Here is a 17,741-nt window from a genome sequence, read left to right as displayed (position 1 = left end):
AGGGAAAGAAGGCTGAGTGCAGGCCAGAGTAGGTGTCTGAAGGAATGCACCTCCCTGCTTTACACAGAAATAGAAAGGTTGGCATTAGCCCTGAGAACCACCTTTGAGGTTGCCATGTACCCACGAGAGAGAACAAAGGGGTTTTCCCCTTCCTTCCCTCAGAAATCCCTTGGAAAAGTTCTGTGGACTGGGCTTTGCATCAGTGGCCAACAGATGGTCCTAAAATAACCTAGTATGACTAAGGAGAGGAAGTAATCATTCCTGCATCCTTCCCACAGTGCTGAGAGACATTTGCTGTCATTGCCCACAACGCAACTCAGATTTCAAAGGTTTCTGTGGCAAATAGGGGTGAAAACAAAATTCTGTGCCAAAGCCTGGACAGCAAGCACGTGTCATGGCGTGCATATGTGTGGCAAGGGAAGAAACCACCACATAGCAGGAAACTGGATAAAAGGAAAATAATTTCCTGTGGTGTGAATCTCAGTGGACAGCCTGGTGCTTCTACTGCTCCAACTTCAGGGTGCAACCCCACTGTTAATGGAACTTCTTGGGGAGAAATTGTCAGATATGATTAATGTTCCTTGTGTGTTACAGTCTGACATAGATATATTTCAGTGCTGTGTGGAGCACAGAGGCACTCAGAAACAAATCAGCTGTGAGCTTGTATTAAGGAGAGCAGATGGGGAGGAGATGCTCAGCTAGGAATTTATTTTTTTTTTAGAAACACAGTCTGTGTTTCTCACCTTTGCTAGATGATGAAAGGTTAGAGAATAGGTCCCTGCCCGTCCCTGCTCATTGTAGCTGCTTAACAAAATAAGTGCAAGGGGCTGAAGGACAAGGTTGCCTTTCCTGCTCATCTCTCCCTTACTGGTATGGCTGCTGTGTAACCCATAATGGTTAAGTTGGACCCCATAGAAAAGGGCTGTCCCCAAGGAGAGTGCTAGCAGTCTGCTACCCATTTGGCTTAGAGGAAGCAACTTTTCATTCATGTTCTCTGGTGAGGTTTCTAAGGGAATGCACCACATATGCTCTTCCTCAGACTGACACAGTCTGGTTGGCTCCAGTCACCTGTGGGTTCCCATGTTCCTCAGCTCCATTTGTCATTTCAGCCTCCTTTTGGCACCGCGCTGCCGGGATCTGTGCACCAGCACCAGTGCTGGCACAATTCTCTGTACACTTTCTGTGAGCTTCAGCTGTAAGTTTTATTTGTCTTCATAATGGATTGTCAAGGGATCATACCACTTTCAATGGTACTCTTAGCAAAATTTCAAATGTTAGTAGAATCTGCTTAAAATTAACAACTTCATCCTGATTGGTTTTGTTCATTTCTGTCTCCCCTTGTAGTGCTTACATGTTAGTTAATATACTACTTGCAGAAATACACAGGCTAATGACACATGGAAAATCAAACTAGTTTTGCTCCTGCTTGCATTTCCTTTCAGATTTTCAGTTTTAAAGAGAACATTAAAAGCTGAAAAATAAGCTGAACAAAAACAGGTTACTGTGCTGAGGGATATTTTGCTATCAGGGTGTGCATAGCAGTCAACTCAGTTACAAATCTGAGCTGTCCTTTCTAAAGTAACATTGTGTGCTCCAAATTCCTGATGGCCATCCATGATTCTCTGGCTAACTTGCCAAAAGCTTGATGTGGAGTGGCCCAGAGGAAAGAATCCTCATTGCAGAATGGGAAAATTGCATCAGTTGTCTGGGCTGGTGTGGCTTGGCCTGGCCTGGCCCTCTTTGGTCCCAAATTCAGTCCCTAGTGCAGCTGTGAAGTCTTGGATAGGGTGCTTCCCCTCTTTATTCCCCTGCTCCCGTCTGTCTCTCTAGGGCTTTGGGGTGGGAATTACTTTTCAGAGAAGGGTTTTTGGAGTACAAGTGCTTAGGTACGATAAGGGTAAATGATGATGGTGATGCTTTCCTGGAGGAGAGCCTCTGCCAAGGAAAATGAATGTAAAGCCCATTCCTGTTCTCCCTGCCTTCTGTTCCTTGCTCAGCAGACACTTTCAAAATGGAGCTGGAGGTCAGGCTTGAAGCTGGTTGCAATCAAAGGGCACTTCTAACTCATTTCAGAAAGCTTTGGAATGGACCTTTGGTGTGGAGCACAAGCTTCATGTTAGCTGTGCTATTTCCTCACGTGTTTGCAAGTAATAAGACTGCTGTTTCCCTCCCCTTTTCTTCTTGCCTTTCAGGGGAGGAATGATCCAGACTTGTGAACAGTATCAATTTGTGCATCATGTCATGAGCTTGTACGGAAAGCAGCTTTCTAGAGCAGCAGAAGAATAAGTGTTCATGATATTCCTAAAGGCTAAAGCCAGGAGAACTTTTGACTGCGCTCAGATATATTTCAGATCTGATAAGAGACACATGGTAACCTGGCTGTCTTAGCTGGAAAGATATTATTTTACTTTGATATTGCTTTTATGCTCTTGTTTGCATTGACATTAAAGAGCTGAGCTACGCCTTGTCTTAAGTATATGTGACAGGACGTAATCTTCACCAAAAAAGGCTTATTTATACTGTAAATAATTATAGTAGCTTCATTTGTTACAAAAGCAAGGAAAAAAAAAATGGAAAAAAATCCACTGTCTTCAGTTTGTTCTTTTTTAAAAGGTCATTGCTAATATATCCAGTGTGAAACTTTTTGAATTGCAATGCTGAAATGTGCCGTATGTTGACTAAGCTTGAAAGTAAATTTTTGCCTCTTTCTGATTGTTTTTACATATAAAATTACCGAATACTGTGTGTATCGTAAACCTTCTGAGCCTCTGCATTGAAAGACTCAAGTAGATTTGCATTGAAATGATGTTTCACACATCATGTTTGCTTGTTTATTTTTTCTAAAGCAGTCCACTACCAGTGTTACCAGAACTAAGGGGGAAACAAGATTTCAATGACGTGAGTCAAATTCTTGCCTCGAATTCTTACCAGCAGTGTACCCCAGTATCATCACAGTGGGGTGAATCTGAGTAGACATTAATCTGAACATAAATGCTTCGTGCTTTACCTTTTCTTTGTCAATATTTGGTCATCTTAGTCATCTGGCAAACAGATTGTATTTCTGCAAATAGTTTCTATTTTTACATAGAATAGAATTTCTCCTGAAATCTGAGATTCAAAATCAGGTGAGGAATTTTTTTAGTTCATCTTTATTAAAAATCTAATAATAAAATCACTTTTATTCTATGAATTTATACTTGTTTCAAAGCTTTGAGGGTAACCATATGTCCAGTGCCTATTAAAATGAATGCAAATTCTAAAGGCAGCTTAAAAAAAAAATCAGTGTGAACTTGTTGGCTGCTTTGTGAGAAATTTGCCCTCAGACCAAATTTAGACAATAATTGGCCCATTCTAACCACTGGTCCAGGAAACAGTGTTTCCTTTCCAATAATACAGACTGCTGCCTGTGCTTTTTGGTTTAGACTTCAATCAGTCTGGGAAGATGGTAGCGTGTGTTTAATGCTTAGAGGTGAGCACACGTTTTAGTGCTTCACTGAGCAGAGAAAAATGGAGGTGCACAGGATCCTTAACATGAAAGATGAGTGTTTTGTGAATAGAAGCTCTGATGACCTACTAAAAATATATATTTGCTTCTCTTTATTTGTAACAATAACCAAAACCCACTGCTTCTATTAGTGCAGAAGATTCTGAGAATTTACTGCACTTCCTAATCAGGAGAAGGTAAAGCAGCTCTCAGAACAATAAGGGCTGATCCTGCTCCCACTGATGTTTTGCCATTGACGTCAGCAGGTGCAGGGTAAGGCCTGAAATGTTACGCCTACAACTTCATCACTGTGGGGGAAAAGGTTTCCCAATATTTCAGTACACATCTTTGTGTTTATTCTGTATCCATGAACCTGTAAAAATCCTGTCTGCAGGGTTTGCATGAATGTGTGGCAAAATGTGTTCTCTTTAAACCACTTGATTTTATTGCTGTATTTAAAATATTTCCTTCAGTGAGAAGCTAGCAGAAAGAACTGGCATTCTTTTTTAAAATACTGGTGATAGTCATTAAAGAGAGCAATAAACTTAAGCTTTTGAGCATAACATGACTGTTAGTTTTATGTAAGTCTTGACAGCTATAGTCTCTGTGCTACCAGCTTCTTCGAAGGGGTAACACTATTCCGTCTAAGCACTCCTTTAAAATAACAAAATAGCCATTGATATTCTGGTTAATATTGAAAGTGGAACTCCCTGTAAATATTTTTCAGCTTTTCAGTGCCCTTCCATGTCAAAACCGACTCAGTGAATAAAACTACTTGCTCTGTCATCAGCTTCCCATGCATCTGCTAAAGAATGCTTGTTGGCTGGAGGGCAGTGTGCATATAGGAGGTAAGTTCAAAATATAAATTGCCTCCTGCACAAGGAGGTTTTCTACAGGAGAATAACTTTATGGTAAGCAAGGTAAAAAGGGCTCTAAGATACTGACCTTGAGGTCCTTGCACAGTTGGCAGTGCCTCACTGACTTGAGTAGAAGTGAATGATTTACAACAATGAAGGAAATCTGGCCTGCTGTCCACTCCCATTTTACACGTGTGGAATGTCCTGAGAGTGTGGTTGTTGATAAAATCAGGTTGTTTGGCATCAATTCACTGCTACAAAGCACATGTCAGCCTTGTTGTATGCTCTGGTGATGAGGGCTGCACTGCTGTCACCTCATACCAGGCAAGAGCAATACCACTTGGTCAGGATCAAAATATTCAAATGCCTCTTAAAATGTTATTTTGTCTGACAGATTTGGAACTAATCCTCCTATTTACTCTCTGGCCTTATCATAATTAACATATTTCTGCCTCTTTTTTTCTTTACTTTTTTTAAATAGAATTTCAGATCTGAAGGATGTTTTATCAGCTGTTCTGATCTCTTCTGGCAGCAGAGGTAGTCTTAAGAAGTGCTTAAGATTAGGAGAAAGGAGCTCTGGCCGTGTGCAAGCACTTGAGATGAGTGGGGCTGTTGCTTCTGTAATCAGTGTGTTTGAAACTGAGCTGACAATAGGAGCTAAGCTAAGCTATGTCTCTGGCTAGTCTTTTTACTCCTTCTCTATTAAATGAAAATTCCAGGCATGCTTCATCCACTCTCTCCTGCTCAGTGCCCAGGACTCTTTTGTGTGTTAGTACCTACAACACAGTTGCTTCCCAGAAGACTGAATTCCTCTCTCCAGGTGGGTAAAAATATAACAAACATGAGATTATTTTATTTAGAACTAACTGCAATATATTCTGTTTGATAAGCTTTTTCACACTTGGAACAGGGCAGAGCCTAGCTCAGTGCCTTGGTTGTTTGCTGGTAATTTGGTCAATTTGGTCACCACATTTGAGCAGTTTTATCCTGTTCCTCTTTCTGTCATGGTAACAGACTAATGGCACATTCTGTCCTCGTGCAGGTAGTCTGAGATCAGCAGATGCCAAAGTTATGTGAAAACAAAAACTAAGATTGCACTTGAAGGGCTGTCCCCAGATGAAGCACGACTGGCTCTCTGAAGGATCAAGGTAAAGATGACTTAGTCAAATTATTCTTAAATGTCAACTACCTAGTAGTCATGTAGGGAAGAGAACTGCATTTCTTCCAAGACTTTCAAAAGTATCTATTTATTCTGGACTTTTCTTTGTAATTAGCCTACAATGGAAAAATCTTAACCTGTGAATTTGCAGTTGCAAAATGGACTTGAGAATGAAGACAGGACAAAACAGGACCTTGGTTCCTGTGGCTTCCCTGCTGTCTCTTCAGAAGAGGAATCGTGCAGCTTGCACATAGATGGTCATGCCTTATAGATTTGCTATGGAGAAAAAACAAAACACTTTTTCTGAAGTCCCTTTTTTCTTCTGCCAAGTCTGTAGATGAGTATTTCCTGGAAGAGTGACTGGAAGAGTGACTGTCACCTTAGGATAAAGTAGGGCAGCTCAAGGAAGTTTTTTCCCTGCAAGTTAAAAAAAAAAAATCTCCATTCAAAAGCACAGAAGAAATAGGCGAATGAAAGCAGCATTTGCAGCTTTGTGTGCATAAGGTGTAGGCAATCAAAGATCTGCATGCTCTAGGCAGCACAAGCATTGATTTCTAGTGCCTCAATATGTGAATTTCACATATTCACAAAGTTAATTTCTTCCTTTACATGCAAGGAAAGAGAAGCATCTAATCTCCTTTGAGCCCTGATAGAGATCAGGCTCCAGCACTTGAACACAGCAGATGCTACATTCCTGTGGCGTGGTGTGAAAGTCGCACAAGGGGTTGTGATTAGACCTGCCCAAGCTTCTGGGCCATATAATACCCAGCAGGGCAGCAGTGTCAGGTTTACTCAGATGATGGCAAAGCTGAATGAAGAGAAACTGAATTACTTACTCAGAATTAAAAGCCATATTGGCACCAGAGCTAGCAATATGGCTCTGAACATTTGAGAACATAAAGCATAAACAGTCTGGCAAAGGACTTGAATATTGCAATTCCTGGCCCTTTCTCCCTGCTGGACCATGCTACTCAACTTGTGTTCCCTCTTGGTTCTTGTCTTATCTGCCTGAGGCTGCTTATGCTTTAAATAGAATTAAATGTCACTTTATTTCACTACTACTACAACATATTAACCCAATATGTTGATAGCCAGTGTTTTCCAGAAATCATCTCTTTCCTTGAACAGCGCCTGTCTTACTAGACACCCTTCAGAGGGCTCAACCTCTTCTGCATAGATCTTCATCCCAGAATTCTGGAGGTATAAATCTGCAGTTATGTGCATCTTAAAATTGGCATTTCTCCGTTTAGAAAAAGTTGTGTCTGCCCGAATTAAAGCTTTTTATTAGTCTCACCTTAACTCCCCTATTTCCAGTACCAGGTGCAACTTTCCTCTGAAAAGCCAAAGGCAATATTTCCATGGATCACAGGGGGAAAATCCTTCATAGATCTCCTTTGCATGTTTAGCTTGCTTGCCTCTGAAGTGGACACAGGAAAGCATGTCAGGAAGTAAATCAAAACTGATAGTGCACAATGGAAACCTCCTCTTGTAAATGAACTTTGACTCCTTCTGTCTCAAAAGAAGGAAAGCCATGTGTGATTGGTTTTACCACATCCACTGTTGTCTTTTTGGTATTTAGGATGCTGTGAGGAGTACAGAAAGCAAACACTCAGGCAGCACAAAGGTCAGGGTGTCAGTTTGGATGGGTGGGAGGAATTGGATTGTGTTGGCAGTATTTTGGTTTTTCCTGGGGAAAACACAACTTTCAGTCCAGAAAGCAGGTTTCTCTGCAGCTAAGTTGGGCTCTTGTTGCTGAAGTAGAATACTGAAGACATAAGTGAAGGTTGGTTTCTTCGTGCATTTATTAAACAAGCAATAAGTCACACCTTATCTACTTCACGACATGACCGGTCCCATTTCCACACACTTCTGATTTGATCTGTGTTAACAGAACACGAGTTCCAGACAAGCAAGCACAGAGTGTCTGCCTTGCTGGATTCCTTCTTTAGCCTGTGAAACAGCATATGTTTGTTTTGGCTGTCTCAATGTGGTATTTTTTGCTCACTGGAAAAGCTGACAATGTTTCAGCCTCTGCACTGTTTTTCTCTTGTTTTTTGTTAAACTTTTCACCTTCCCCTTTCTTTCCTAGACTAGCAGAATTCACCTAAAAATTATCAGGAAAAGGTGGTATATTCCTGGAGGGGGATGGGAGGCTGGGGTGTCCATTGCTTTTTCCAGAGTTTACCCATAAATTTATTCCCATCAGCCTGTGGAAGTTGGTTAGATTTTTATGTTCTTTGGTTTTCTCAGTTCCTGTGTTTTGCAGAGCATAACCCAAGTGCCTCCTGCACTAGACTCCATTTTAAACTGAATTTAACATAAACATGGAGTAAACAACAGCATTCTCTTCCAAAGAGAAATCAAGTGAGGTCAGTTAAGCAGTTTATTGCCACTATACCTTGTTAAGCCTTTGTTGCAAGCAAGATAGGTAGTTTGTGTCCTGCAGGATGGATTGGTCTTATCCACCTGAAACAATCTCCTGCACTATGTCAGCAATGCTGTGGTCAACACAAGTGAAGTTAAAAAAAGCTAAATACACTGTAAATAAAGGATCCTTCCCATTGGGAATGAAGTCATCCATATGAAGAAGTGTGGCAGAATCTTAGACTTATTAAGGAATAGAAGAAAGCTGATTAAAGAATGGTCTCCAGTCTGAAGTTGTGAACTGATTTTCTAAAGCAGAGTCCCTGCTTGAGTAACTGAATGAACTGGCTGGACTTGGAAATGAGAGAAAGTGCTGCATGTATAATTTTAAAATAAACAAAGCCAAAGCCTGGAGGTGTGAAAGCAGCACTGGGGAACAACTTAAACATCAAAACAGGATTTTTTGAATGTTTAACTGTTTGAAACCTGGAACCCTGTATTTTGGTTTTAGCATGAAAAAAACCCTGTTAAATTATTTCATAGACTGCTTTTGATCAAAGTTTTGAAATGGTGTCAAAATCAATCATAAGAAAACCTGGGATTGTGGAGGTAATGTTTATTTTTAAATAAAAAGGTATCTTTTTGACCTACAGAAGGTTTATTCCTTTCAGCATCATACTTGAAGTTTTATCACCCCGTTATTCCAAGAATGAGAAAGTGCTGAAGCCAGTGTAAAGGATGTAACAACACAGCCCACAAGAGGCCAGTATGTACTTAAATTTTGAACTATTCAAAGCTGTATTTGTCCCAGTGTAAAAGGACCCAGGCATCTTCCTAGGAACACAACAGGCTACACAACTTCATGTGAGCTGAGGGACACAGAAAGGTCGATAATGGTTGTGAAAGTTCCTGTGGTAGGAATAACCAGGACCTTATTAGCTGGCATAAAAAGGTAACATTTACATAAACATATATTCTCAAGAATGTCATAATACTTCGTGTTCTGTGCCTGTGGTCAGGCAGGCTGGAAATTGGCTGTGTGAGTCCAGTACCTTTAGACTCACATCTGCTTTGCTTTTCCTTCCCTTACAAAGAAAGCAACTTTGTAAAGTTTTGCTCCAAAGTGTAATTTTCACCTTCAAAAAACTCTGTGGCCTAGGATGAAAATTTTGATCAGACAATAGAAATCTAAGTAAAGGGAATTGCATTTTTGAGGTGAAAGGGGGAAATGTAAAGGTGATTGGATGACTTTTAAGCCATATCGCCGTAGCTTTTGTAGGATTTGAAAATGCAAATCTGAAGGCATGCAGAGCAGTAAGCGAAGCAGCATCCTATATCCCTTCTCATCTTAGCACTGGGTGCTGCTGCTGTGGATTTGCCTCACAATGGCAGAGGGGCAAATCCACAGCATTCTGTCCAAGTGCCTCTGGGTGTAGGGTAATATCTCTTCTCTTCCTAACCAGCCCAAATCACTGTTGTCACCAACACCCATGACCATTAGTACACAGGAGTGAAGGGGTGAGAACAGGACAGTGAGAGAAGGTGGCAAAGGGGATGGGAAGACCCTTGGGCAGACCAGGCATAAGGAGACAGAGTATTTGTGTATCATACAGGCAGCTTGGAGGCAATAGCCAGCTCAGCATGGAGATCAGGGTATGTATATCCTGTTAAGGAAAAGGATCCCTTTGGGGGGATGCCCAAAACAGAGCACTTCTGGCATATCTGTAATTCCTGCTGGCAAGAAAGCAAACTCTCAAGGTCATATGGTCTTAACATTGTCTTTCCTGTGGGCTGTATCTTATAGGTTGCCATATATGATCCTAATTTTTTCATTTGTGCCCCCCAAATCTTGGGAAGGCTTTTGGGTTGATTTTCTTCTGCCCCAAGATCTTTCAGCAGCATAAACAACTGTGTCAGTGGCTACAATTCCTTACTGCATCTGTCTTCTCACAGAATAATTTTTAAAACTAGAGAGCTGCAGTTTCTAGATGACTAATACTCATCCCTCAAAGACAAGAATCAAATAGCCCAGTTTCCCCAAACTGCCCTTCACACATGGACCAATCTTGGATTATCTTGGCTTAAAGCAGCCTTCTTACAGTCTTGTCACTAGAGTGAGGACAATGACCCAGTTCCCAGCCACATCCACTGGGAGCAGGTAGGGCACAGGTTCTTGTGGAATTCACAAATCCCTCTGTATGTGATACACTTAGGAGAGCTGGGGAGGTCCTTGGTTAGAAAAAAGTGCAGTGAAATAGTCTAAATTAATAAGATGGATTAATTCAAGCTGATAGTCAAGCTTCTTTTGATGTTCCTGGTGTAAAATGGAGACATTTTGCTGCTAAGCACAGAAAAATAACTCTGCTTCAGAGTGGTGTTCTCAGGGAGCTTTAGAAATTAGTATTCAGGGACAGCTCCTTACTGGTCAGTTTTTGGGGAAAGATCTAAACCAGTTTTACTTGGACTTAACAACTTGTTGATGCTAAAATAAACTCAATGGCTTCATTCTGATGGAAAAGTGTAGCTCTTTGAAGCTTTCTGCAGTTAAGCAGTTTAAAGCAGAAGGATTTGTCCTGAATTATGGACATTTACCTAGACATAGGGCATGAGCAGTACTGAAGAGTTTAATGCAGCTTGTGCTGAACAGAGTCAGTTCTAATGGGCTTTTTGATCCATCCAGCTGTGAAGCCTTCTTGAATGACACCTGAGATCGAGCGCCTTGCAGCGCTCCTGCACAGTAAGGCAGCCCCATTTTCTCATTGTCTAGGTGACAAGATATATACAGAGAGAGCAAATTACTTGCCCAGAATCCTGCAGGAAATCAGGAAAGAATTGAGGAGATGATCAGCAGCCTCCCACAGACAACTAGAATTCTTCCCGCTGCACAAGCCTTTCTCTCTCAGGAGTTGCAGGTGATGAGCAGTTCTCTGTGTAGCTTTATCTTTTGGGGCTTCTTGTTGTATCTACTCTTTCCCATTCCTGGTAAATAAATCTTGCAAACAGTACCTTGCTGTTCACTTAATTAACATACTTTTTCCCCAACCAAAGAAATGTTTTCCAGGAAGTCTTCTGCCTTGTTGGAACACTGTAGCATGCTGATGTGCTCCTTTGAGATCCTTGCTGGAGAAAGCCCTCCTGAATTTGTGGGGAAACCTTGTCCACTGAAAAAACCCAAGGGTGAGTAAAAAATATTTTTTCTGGAAGACCTTTAGCTAATACATGTCAATAACTGCCTGTATTTCCAGGTGCTCTCAGATATATTTACAAACTCCATGCAAGAAATTACAGTCTGTCATCTTCCATAACCAGAAGAGGGGTAAACAAAAAGAGGTGCAAACTGCAGTTACCTAGATCCATCCTCACTGTTTTTAGAGATTTTTCATGGATCAGTCAGATCAGTGGGGAGGCTGTTGTTCATTTAAGCTACTGGAAACTTGTCATTATTGATTTAAATGCAGCAGTTCTTGTTATGCAGAACTCATGATTGAGTGATTTGGCTAGGGCTGGAAGAATGTGACCTTTAATGCATAAGTAAATAAGCCTTTCCATCATGTATAATCTCTCCCATATGACAGATCTGTGACTGTCTAAAGTGACAGAAAGACTGTTTGAGTCTTTATTTTTTGAGATATATTATCACAAAAAGTCACAAATCATTCCTGTCAGTGTGCAGAGAGCTGCTAATGAAAGAATTTCATTCCAGAGTGGTATCTGTGATGGATGTAAAGCTGTAAGAAGTACAGTAAGTAAAATAAAGCAAGGGTAATCTAATCTCTTCCATAAAGCAGACAGGAAAACAACCTGTGATTTAAAATAAACTCAAACAGAGAAAGTAAGTAATAGGCCACTGTTCCATTTCATTCATTCATTTATTAATACCACTGTTTCTTCTTGAAATTTAGGAGACAAAGCAATTTTCTGAGCTAAATTTGAAAGCAAACCAAGCCCTAGTGAAACATGGGAAAGACAGAGCGGGTTATTTTTGTTACTTAGCTTTGTGTTTAGAATAGTGAGGCCCTAATTCCCCTTGTGTGTCATAGAATCACAGAATGGCCTGGGTTGGAAGGGACATTAAAGGTCATCCAGTTCAACCCCCTGCCATGAGAAGGGACACCTTGCACTATCCCAGGCTGCTCAGAGCTCCATCCAGCCTGGCCTTGCACACTGCCAGGGATGGGGCATGCACAGCTTCTCTGGGCAACCTGTGCCAGTGCCTCACCAACCTTACAATACAGATATTTTCCCTAATACCTGATCTAAACCTACTCTCTTTCAGTGTGAAGCCAATCCCCCTTGTCCTGTCACTATACTACTGCCCCTGTAAATAGTCTTCCCTCATCTTTCTTGTAGGCTCCCTTCAGGCTCTGGAAGGCCACAATTAGGTAACTCCCAAGCCTTCTCCAGGCTGAACAATCCCAATTCTCTCAGCTTTTCCTCACAGGAGAGGTGCTCCATCCCTCTAATTAACTTGGTGGCCTTCTCTGAACTTGCTCCAACAGGTCAATGTCCATCCTTCAAGTGTCATTCAGGTAAAACCAATGTTAAATCTTAGTAATTCAGAGTATTATTCAGGACACGTATCCCAGTTCATTCCTGTTTAATTTGTGGTATCCCATGGTTGCAGAAGTACTGCCCTTTCTGTTCTTTTCCTTCCCTTGCTCTGTCCCTCTCTCTCCTCTTTCCTTAATTCTTAATTTCACTCTAATTCACCTGTTCCCTCAGGCAGTCCTTTGCTTGCAAATCTGCCAGTCAGGCCAAGTCAAACTCTTCCTACAGTACTTCAGAGTCTTCAGTCCCACAGCTCCCATTCCCCCTTCTCTGGTCTCTGTATTCCTCATGCAGTGCAGGGGGAATACTCACAGCCACTGGGAGCATTAGAATAAAAGAATGTCTCTGAGAAGTAAGGTGGCATCAGTTTTTCTGCCTTAGGCCAATAATGCACCTGCTCCAAAATACATCACTAGCAGTGGAAAGACTTCTGTCTGTTTCTGGAGTTTTAGGAAGGCTGTGAGGAACCTTTAGGGATGAGGGGGAATTGGATTTGGCCTCAAAATTTCTGCCCTCAGAGATTCTGGATTTTCAACAGGTCAGTTTCTTTAGTGAAAAAAAAACCACTGATATAAACACAAATAAAAAGAGGAGTTCACTAATACATTTGTCATATCCCCAGCCTACTGGGAGGTTCTGCTTACTGCTTCTCTATGTTTTTTTCTCTTTCCAATCTGAATGCTTCTCCTGAGATGACACAGATAATTACAAGTCTGCAGTGTTCTGTACCTACACTTTTGCCATCTGCCCAACATCCTTGATCATGACTAAAGCAAAGCTCTAGGGGTCTGGCTTCACTATTGCTCAGCCAGTTACTAACAACCAAGCTTGTAAGAGTTCTGGAGTTAGGCAAAGGGCAGATTTGCTGCAAGTAGAGAGAAGTGAAGTAGGATGGAAGAATCTACCCCCTGCTGGCTTTGAGCTCCATGGCTCTTGCCCTCTGAGCCCACTGCACAAAAAGAAAGATGTGTTTTCACAGGTGCAAGCATTGTGCTTATTATGGAGGGGAGCCTTTGCGTTCCCTGTGTTCCCTGAAAAAAAATAACACAAAGCATATAGGTTTGAAATATACACTGTGCATCTGCAGTGGGAATGGGGCAGACCTAGGCACCTACAGCCTTCTGTGGCTGACAGGAAACTTTGTTGTGCAGAGAGTGATAGGTAATGTTTGTTCTCAGGCCTGTGAGGTTCTTTGTACAATGTCAACATCAACTGCAGACAAACATTTGAGGGTCAGAATTGGTGGACCAAACTGTAACTATCTTTTCTTACATGTCTCTACAACATTCATGATTCACTAGTCTTTTTAGGCTTGAACAGAAATCTAACTTGTACAAGTCATAAACCAACCTGCAATTACCAGAGCACCCATATGAAAACACCTTTCAAGAGAGAGCAGATTTCAGTTTGAAGCCTGGTTATTACACATAATAAGCCAAATTCTTCACTGATGTCAGTGTGGAAGGGGTGTGAGTCACCACTGAATTTGGACCAGTTTTAGTCGAGAAGATGGGACTGATGAAATGCACCTTGGCACTGTCCTTTTAGTGCAAGTGAAATTTGCCCAAACACTCTTGCACTCACAGGAGTGAGTGGATGGGCCTGGGCATAATGAGAATAATCATTTTTTCATCTGCATATGCTTCCTATCACCAAATGTGTGCTTGCTTTTTGAAAGAAAGTCTAGCCTATTTTATGCAGCAAACTAGCTTTTAATCAGTGCTGAGTAACAGTGATGCTGCCTGCCTGCCTTACCTTTTACTGCAGCAGGACCATCTCTTCAAGATGAGCTTTGCCATTAGCATCATCTTTTAAGTATAATACTTACCTTTTTGATTAAGTCCTAGGCAGGGCTTGGGCACAAGCTCTTTGGTAGTGTGGTAGATTACCTTACTTAAACAAATAGTGATCCTGTGCCAGGCACTGCAGCATTCTTGGCAGGTAAAGCAGTAATATGGCAGTCATCCTTCAACTTGTCAGATGGTTCCAGGTAAGCTTGCAGATGTCATCTGCAACTGCCTGAAACCATTTACTTTACAATGACAAGGAGAGAAAAAAAGCAGAGCTGGGACAGGAGAACTGAACAGAAAAGCTGTGTGTCTGTTGGTAAACAGCTTTATAGGATTATGTGCAACTTTTAGTGAGCATTATGAGCTATAGTTAGCTTAATTTCTACCGAAGTTGAAGGAGTGAATTTATCTTTCTGCTTGCAATCCAGAAATCAAAAGTATTTCACTGACATTTTGCTGTTTAGTGTAAGAATTTGGATATCAAGAACGAAAAATAACAGACTCTTTGTCTTTTGTCTTTTTTTGAATGTTTGTCTTTTTGGTATTTTAACAGGTGTGTTCCCTAACTCCTGACAGAACTGCGACCATTAAAAGTGAACAACAGACAGTAGTGCTTGGAATCTTCCTGGTAAAGAAAGTGCAAAGCTTCACTTAGAAGTTCAATGAGAAAGAGTCAAAGTGGAATGATAAGTATGAATGATGATTCAACTGATGATGGATTGGCCCACACTGTGAAAATGAAGGGTGTTCAGCCCAGTTACTTAAAAGGCTTGGGTGTTAGGACTGAAGGTCTAGTACAGAACACTCTGCTCTTCATTGATCATAAGTGATGGAAAGTAAACATCATTGCACAGTAGGTGGATCACATGACAGCAAGATTTGAGCTGCAAAATTCATAAAGCAAAAACACAAAACCCCAGAGCTTGGGCTGACAAAATTGGAATCCACAGTCTTGTAAAGCTAGTGTGACAGGCAAGCAGAGGAGCATCAAGACATCTTTTGCACACTGAAAGTAAAGTCCCAAGCCTGGAATCTCTCTTGCACAGGAGCCATGTTATATCCTGCAAGGAATAAGACACCTGTTTTGATATTTTTCTGGTATTTTTCTTGCCCATCCCTTCCCGTTTCCCAGGGATTCTAATTCAGTTTGTCAGCGATCTCAAAACACCCAACTGAGGAGGAAGGGAAAAGCCTGCCTGGAGTGTGTGCTAACTCCTGAAGGTGTCACCATGAAGAGGATGAAAAATGGATGAGTGATAGAGAGGTCTCCTGAGTAGACCAGGAGGCAAGAAGGGGAGAGAGCAGAGCTTACCATTTAATGCAGCTGGGCTGAGTGACCGGGGAGGTTGCACAGTGACCACAGGCTAGACAAGACAGTGACCCTAAGGAGCAGTACAGCAGTGCCAGTGCAGCTGTGGGAGGTAAGTGGGGATGACTCAAGGGAGGAAGAGGAGGAGGAATATTTAGTGGATTTACACTGTTTTTCAGTGTGAAAGTCTCCAGTGGAGCAGTGCTGCTTTGCTGGAACACCTAGGAAACTTGTAAAATAACACTGATCTGCAGTCATTTTATTGTTTAATGTGGAATAAGCTGTTAGTCTGTACCTTCTGTTGTATGAGAGTAATAACGAAGGACTTTCTTGCTGTATGAAGTGGTAGAAGCATAAAGCAGTAAATCTTTAATTTAAGTCCTTACACCTGTCACCTAAACTAGGCTAGTAAAATATATTGTATGCTTTATTTTAGTCAGGATTGCCCTAATGAATTCTTATCCTGATTCTTTAAAGTGACCCATGGGACTTGGACTTGACTGCAGTCTGCTGAGGACCAGCAGCACAAGAGGAGGCTGGTAAATGTTTAATATCACGTTTGTTTTGTGAATTAATTTTGCAGTAGCATTTCTGGTATTTTAGTCTATCATCTTTACAGAAATACACACAGCTGTTAAGAAAACCAGGAAGAAAAATTCAAAAGTTTAGCTTCATGCTCTCAACATAGGCTGGAGGAAATTTCAAAGTTAGGCTGTGGGTTTTGTTGGCTGTTAATCTTTGAGATTACTTCTGCTAGATGTGGACCAGCTTTGAACTATGCCCAGGTGCATAGTTCACCATTAAATGGTCTTTAAAACCATTTTAAGACCATTTTGAAATGACCTACATAGGAGGAGGATAAAATGATAGCAGTGCATCCTTCACAAGTTCAGTAATTGCTGTTGGTTCTCTTAGTGGTATGGTAGAAAGGAAACTTTGGGGGCCAAAAGAAGCTCAGCACTGGGGGCAGGCAGATTTTCTCACATGGAGGATGGATCTGCCCTAATGCCCACCCTTGACATGTCTCTGTGAGGCTGGTCCTGCATTTTCTGTGTCAGGCTGCTGCAGGATGGGTACCAGGCCTGGTGTCTGAGTGCCTTCTGTGCGCCATGGCCAGGGTGGTCTGATGGGACGGTGCAGGACAGGGGCCATCCCTGGTCATTCCTGTGTGACAGAAACCACTTCTGTGGCACAGCTAACCTGGAAGCTGTATCTGAGCTGCCTCTGACTCCTGTGCACGCTGGAATTGTAGTCTGGTATCTTAGTTACTGATTCATCTTTGCCCATCAGAGTTCAGATACAAATATTGTGTAGGCAGTAGAGGGAGTGTTTGGCTGGTGTGTCAGCTCCTCTGTACGAGCTGTGAGAATGGAGCAGTGCCAAGGGGCACTCTTCTGCTTCTGCTTTTGGATTCCTATAGCTGCATTCCCTTCAGTGAACACATAAAAAGGAGAGGGAAAACTACTTAGGAACAACCTTTTTCCATCCCCCTTTCTTCACAGGATTTCTTCCAATTTACTAAACCACTTTCATTCTGTGATCTGCCCATTTTGTTAGGAGATCTCCCTGCTGTTCAACACCTTCTTGGTGTTTGAAGAGCTCAGCTGACAATTCTGAACAATTTTTTGTTCATATGCTTCCATTGTGATTTTTTCCAGAGACACAGTACCAAATCTGTCAGAGTTTAAGGAGTTGTTTAGTCTTATGGTTTAGTTTTGGGCAGTCCTGCAAGGAGCAAATAACTGAAATTGATGATCCTTATAGGTCCCTTTCAACTTGAGCTATTCTATGATTCTATGACATTTGCAGCCATAAAGTGTGTGACGTTCATACTTTTGATTGGGGATTCTGACAAGCTGTGTTGTCCTAAATTATGCAAAAGTGGGAGGAATATGGCTCAAGAAGGTAAATAGGTAAAATGCCCATAGAATGATCAGTATAAGGAAAGGCTGCAAAACCCTAATGGGACTTGGCATGGTGTTGATAAAGGGCTTCTAATTGAGGACAAACAGATGGGCAGATCAGACAAGAACAGATCATATCCTTCCCACACTACTACTGCCTCAGTCTTACTAAGTTTTGGCTTTGGATCTTGGCTTTGTCAAAATTTTCCTTTGCAGTCTCCTGTGAAGATGCTTTCACATTTGCTAACCCATTTTCTCAGCCTGCAGGCTCACACTCTTTCCCACAAGGCTGGCTTCTCACCACCCACCCTTCTCCCTCTCGTGGT

At 41.6% G+C, this 17,741-nt stretch overlaps 1 protein-coding gene across 3 annotated transcripts in view; it reads left to right on the top strand.

Moving 5' to 3' along the window:
• PTPN5 (protein tyrosine phosphatase non-receptor type 5) overlaps positions 1–4,047 on the top strand; it is a 77,041-nt gene extending 72,994 nt beyond the window's left edge. For all 3 annotated transcript variants that reach the window (XM_030949204.1, XM_030949205.1, XM_030949206.1), the window contains one exon: positions 2,193–4,047. In XM_030949204.1, the coding sequence (XP_030805064.1) occupies positions 2,193–2,286 (94 nt within the window). In that variant the 3' untranslated portion in view covers positions 2,287–4,047. The remainder of the gene's footprint in view (positions 1–2,192) is intronic.
• Positions 4,048–17,741: the final 13,694 nt, after the last annotated feature.

Source organism: Camarhynchus parvulus, chromosome 5 (genome assembly GCF_901933205.1).
Source record: "Camarhynchus parvulus chromosome 5, STF_HiC, whole genome shotgun sequence".
NCBI classification, from domain to species: Eukaryota; Metazoa; Chordata; class Aves; order Passeriformes; family Thraupidae; genus Camarhynchus; species Camarhynchus parvulus.
This window is presented reverse-complemented; position numbering and strand designations above follow the sequence as displayed.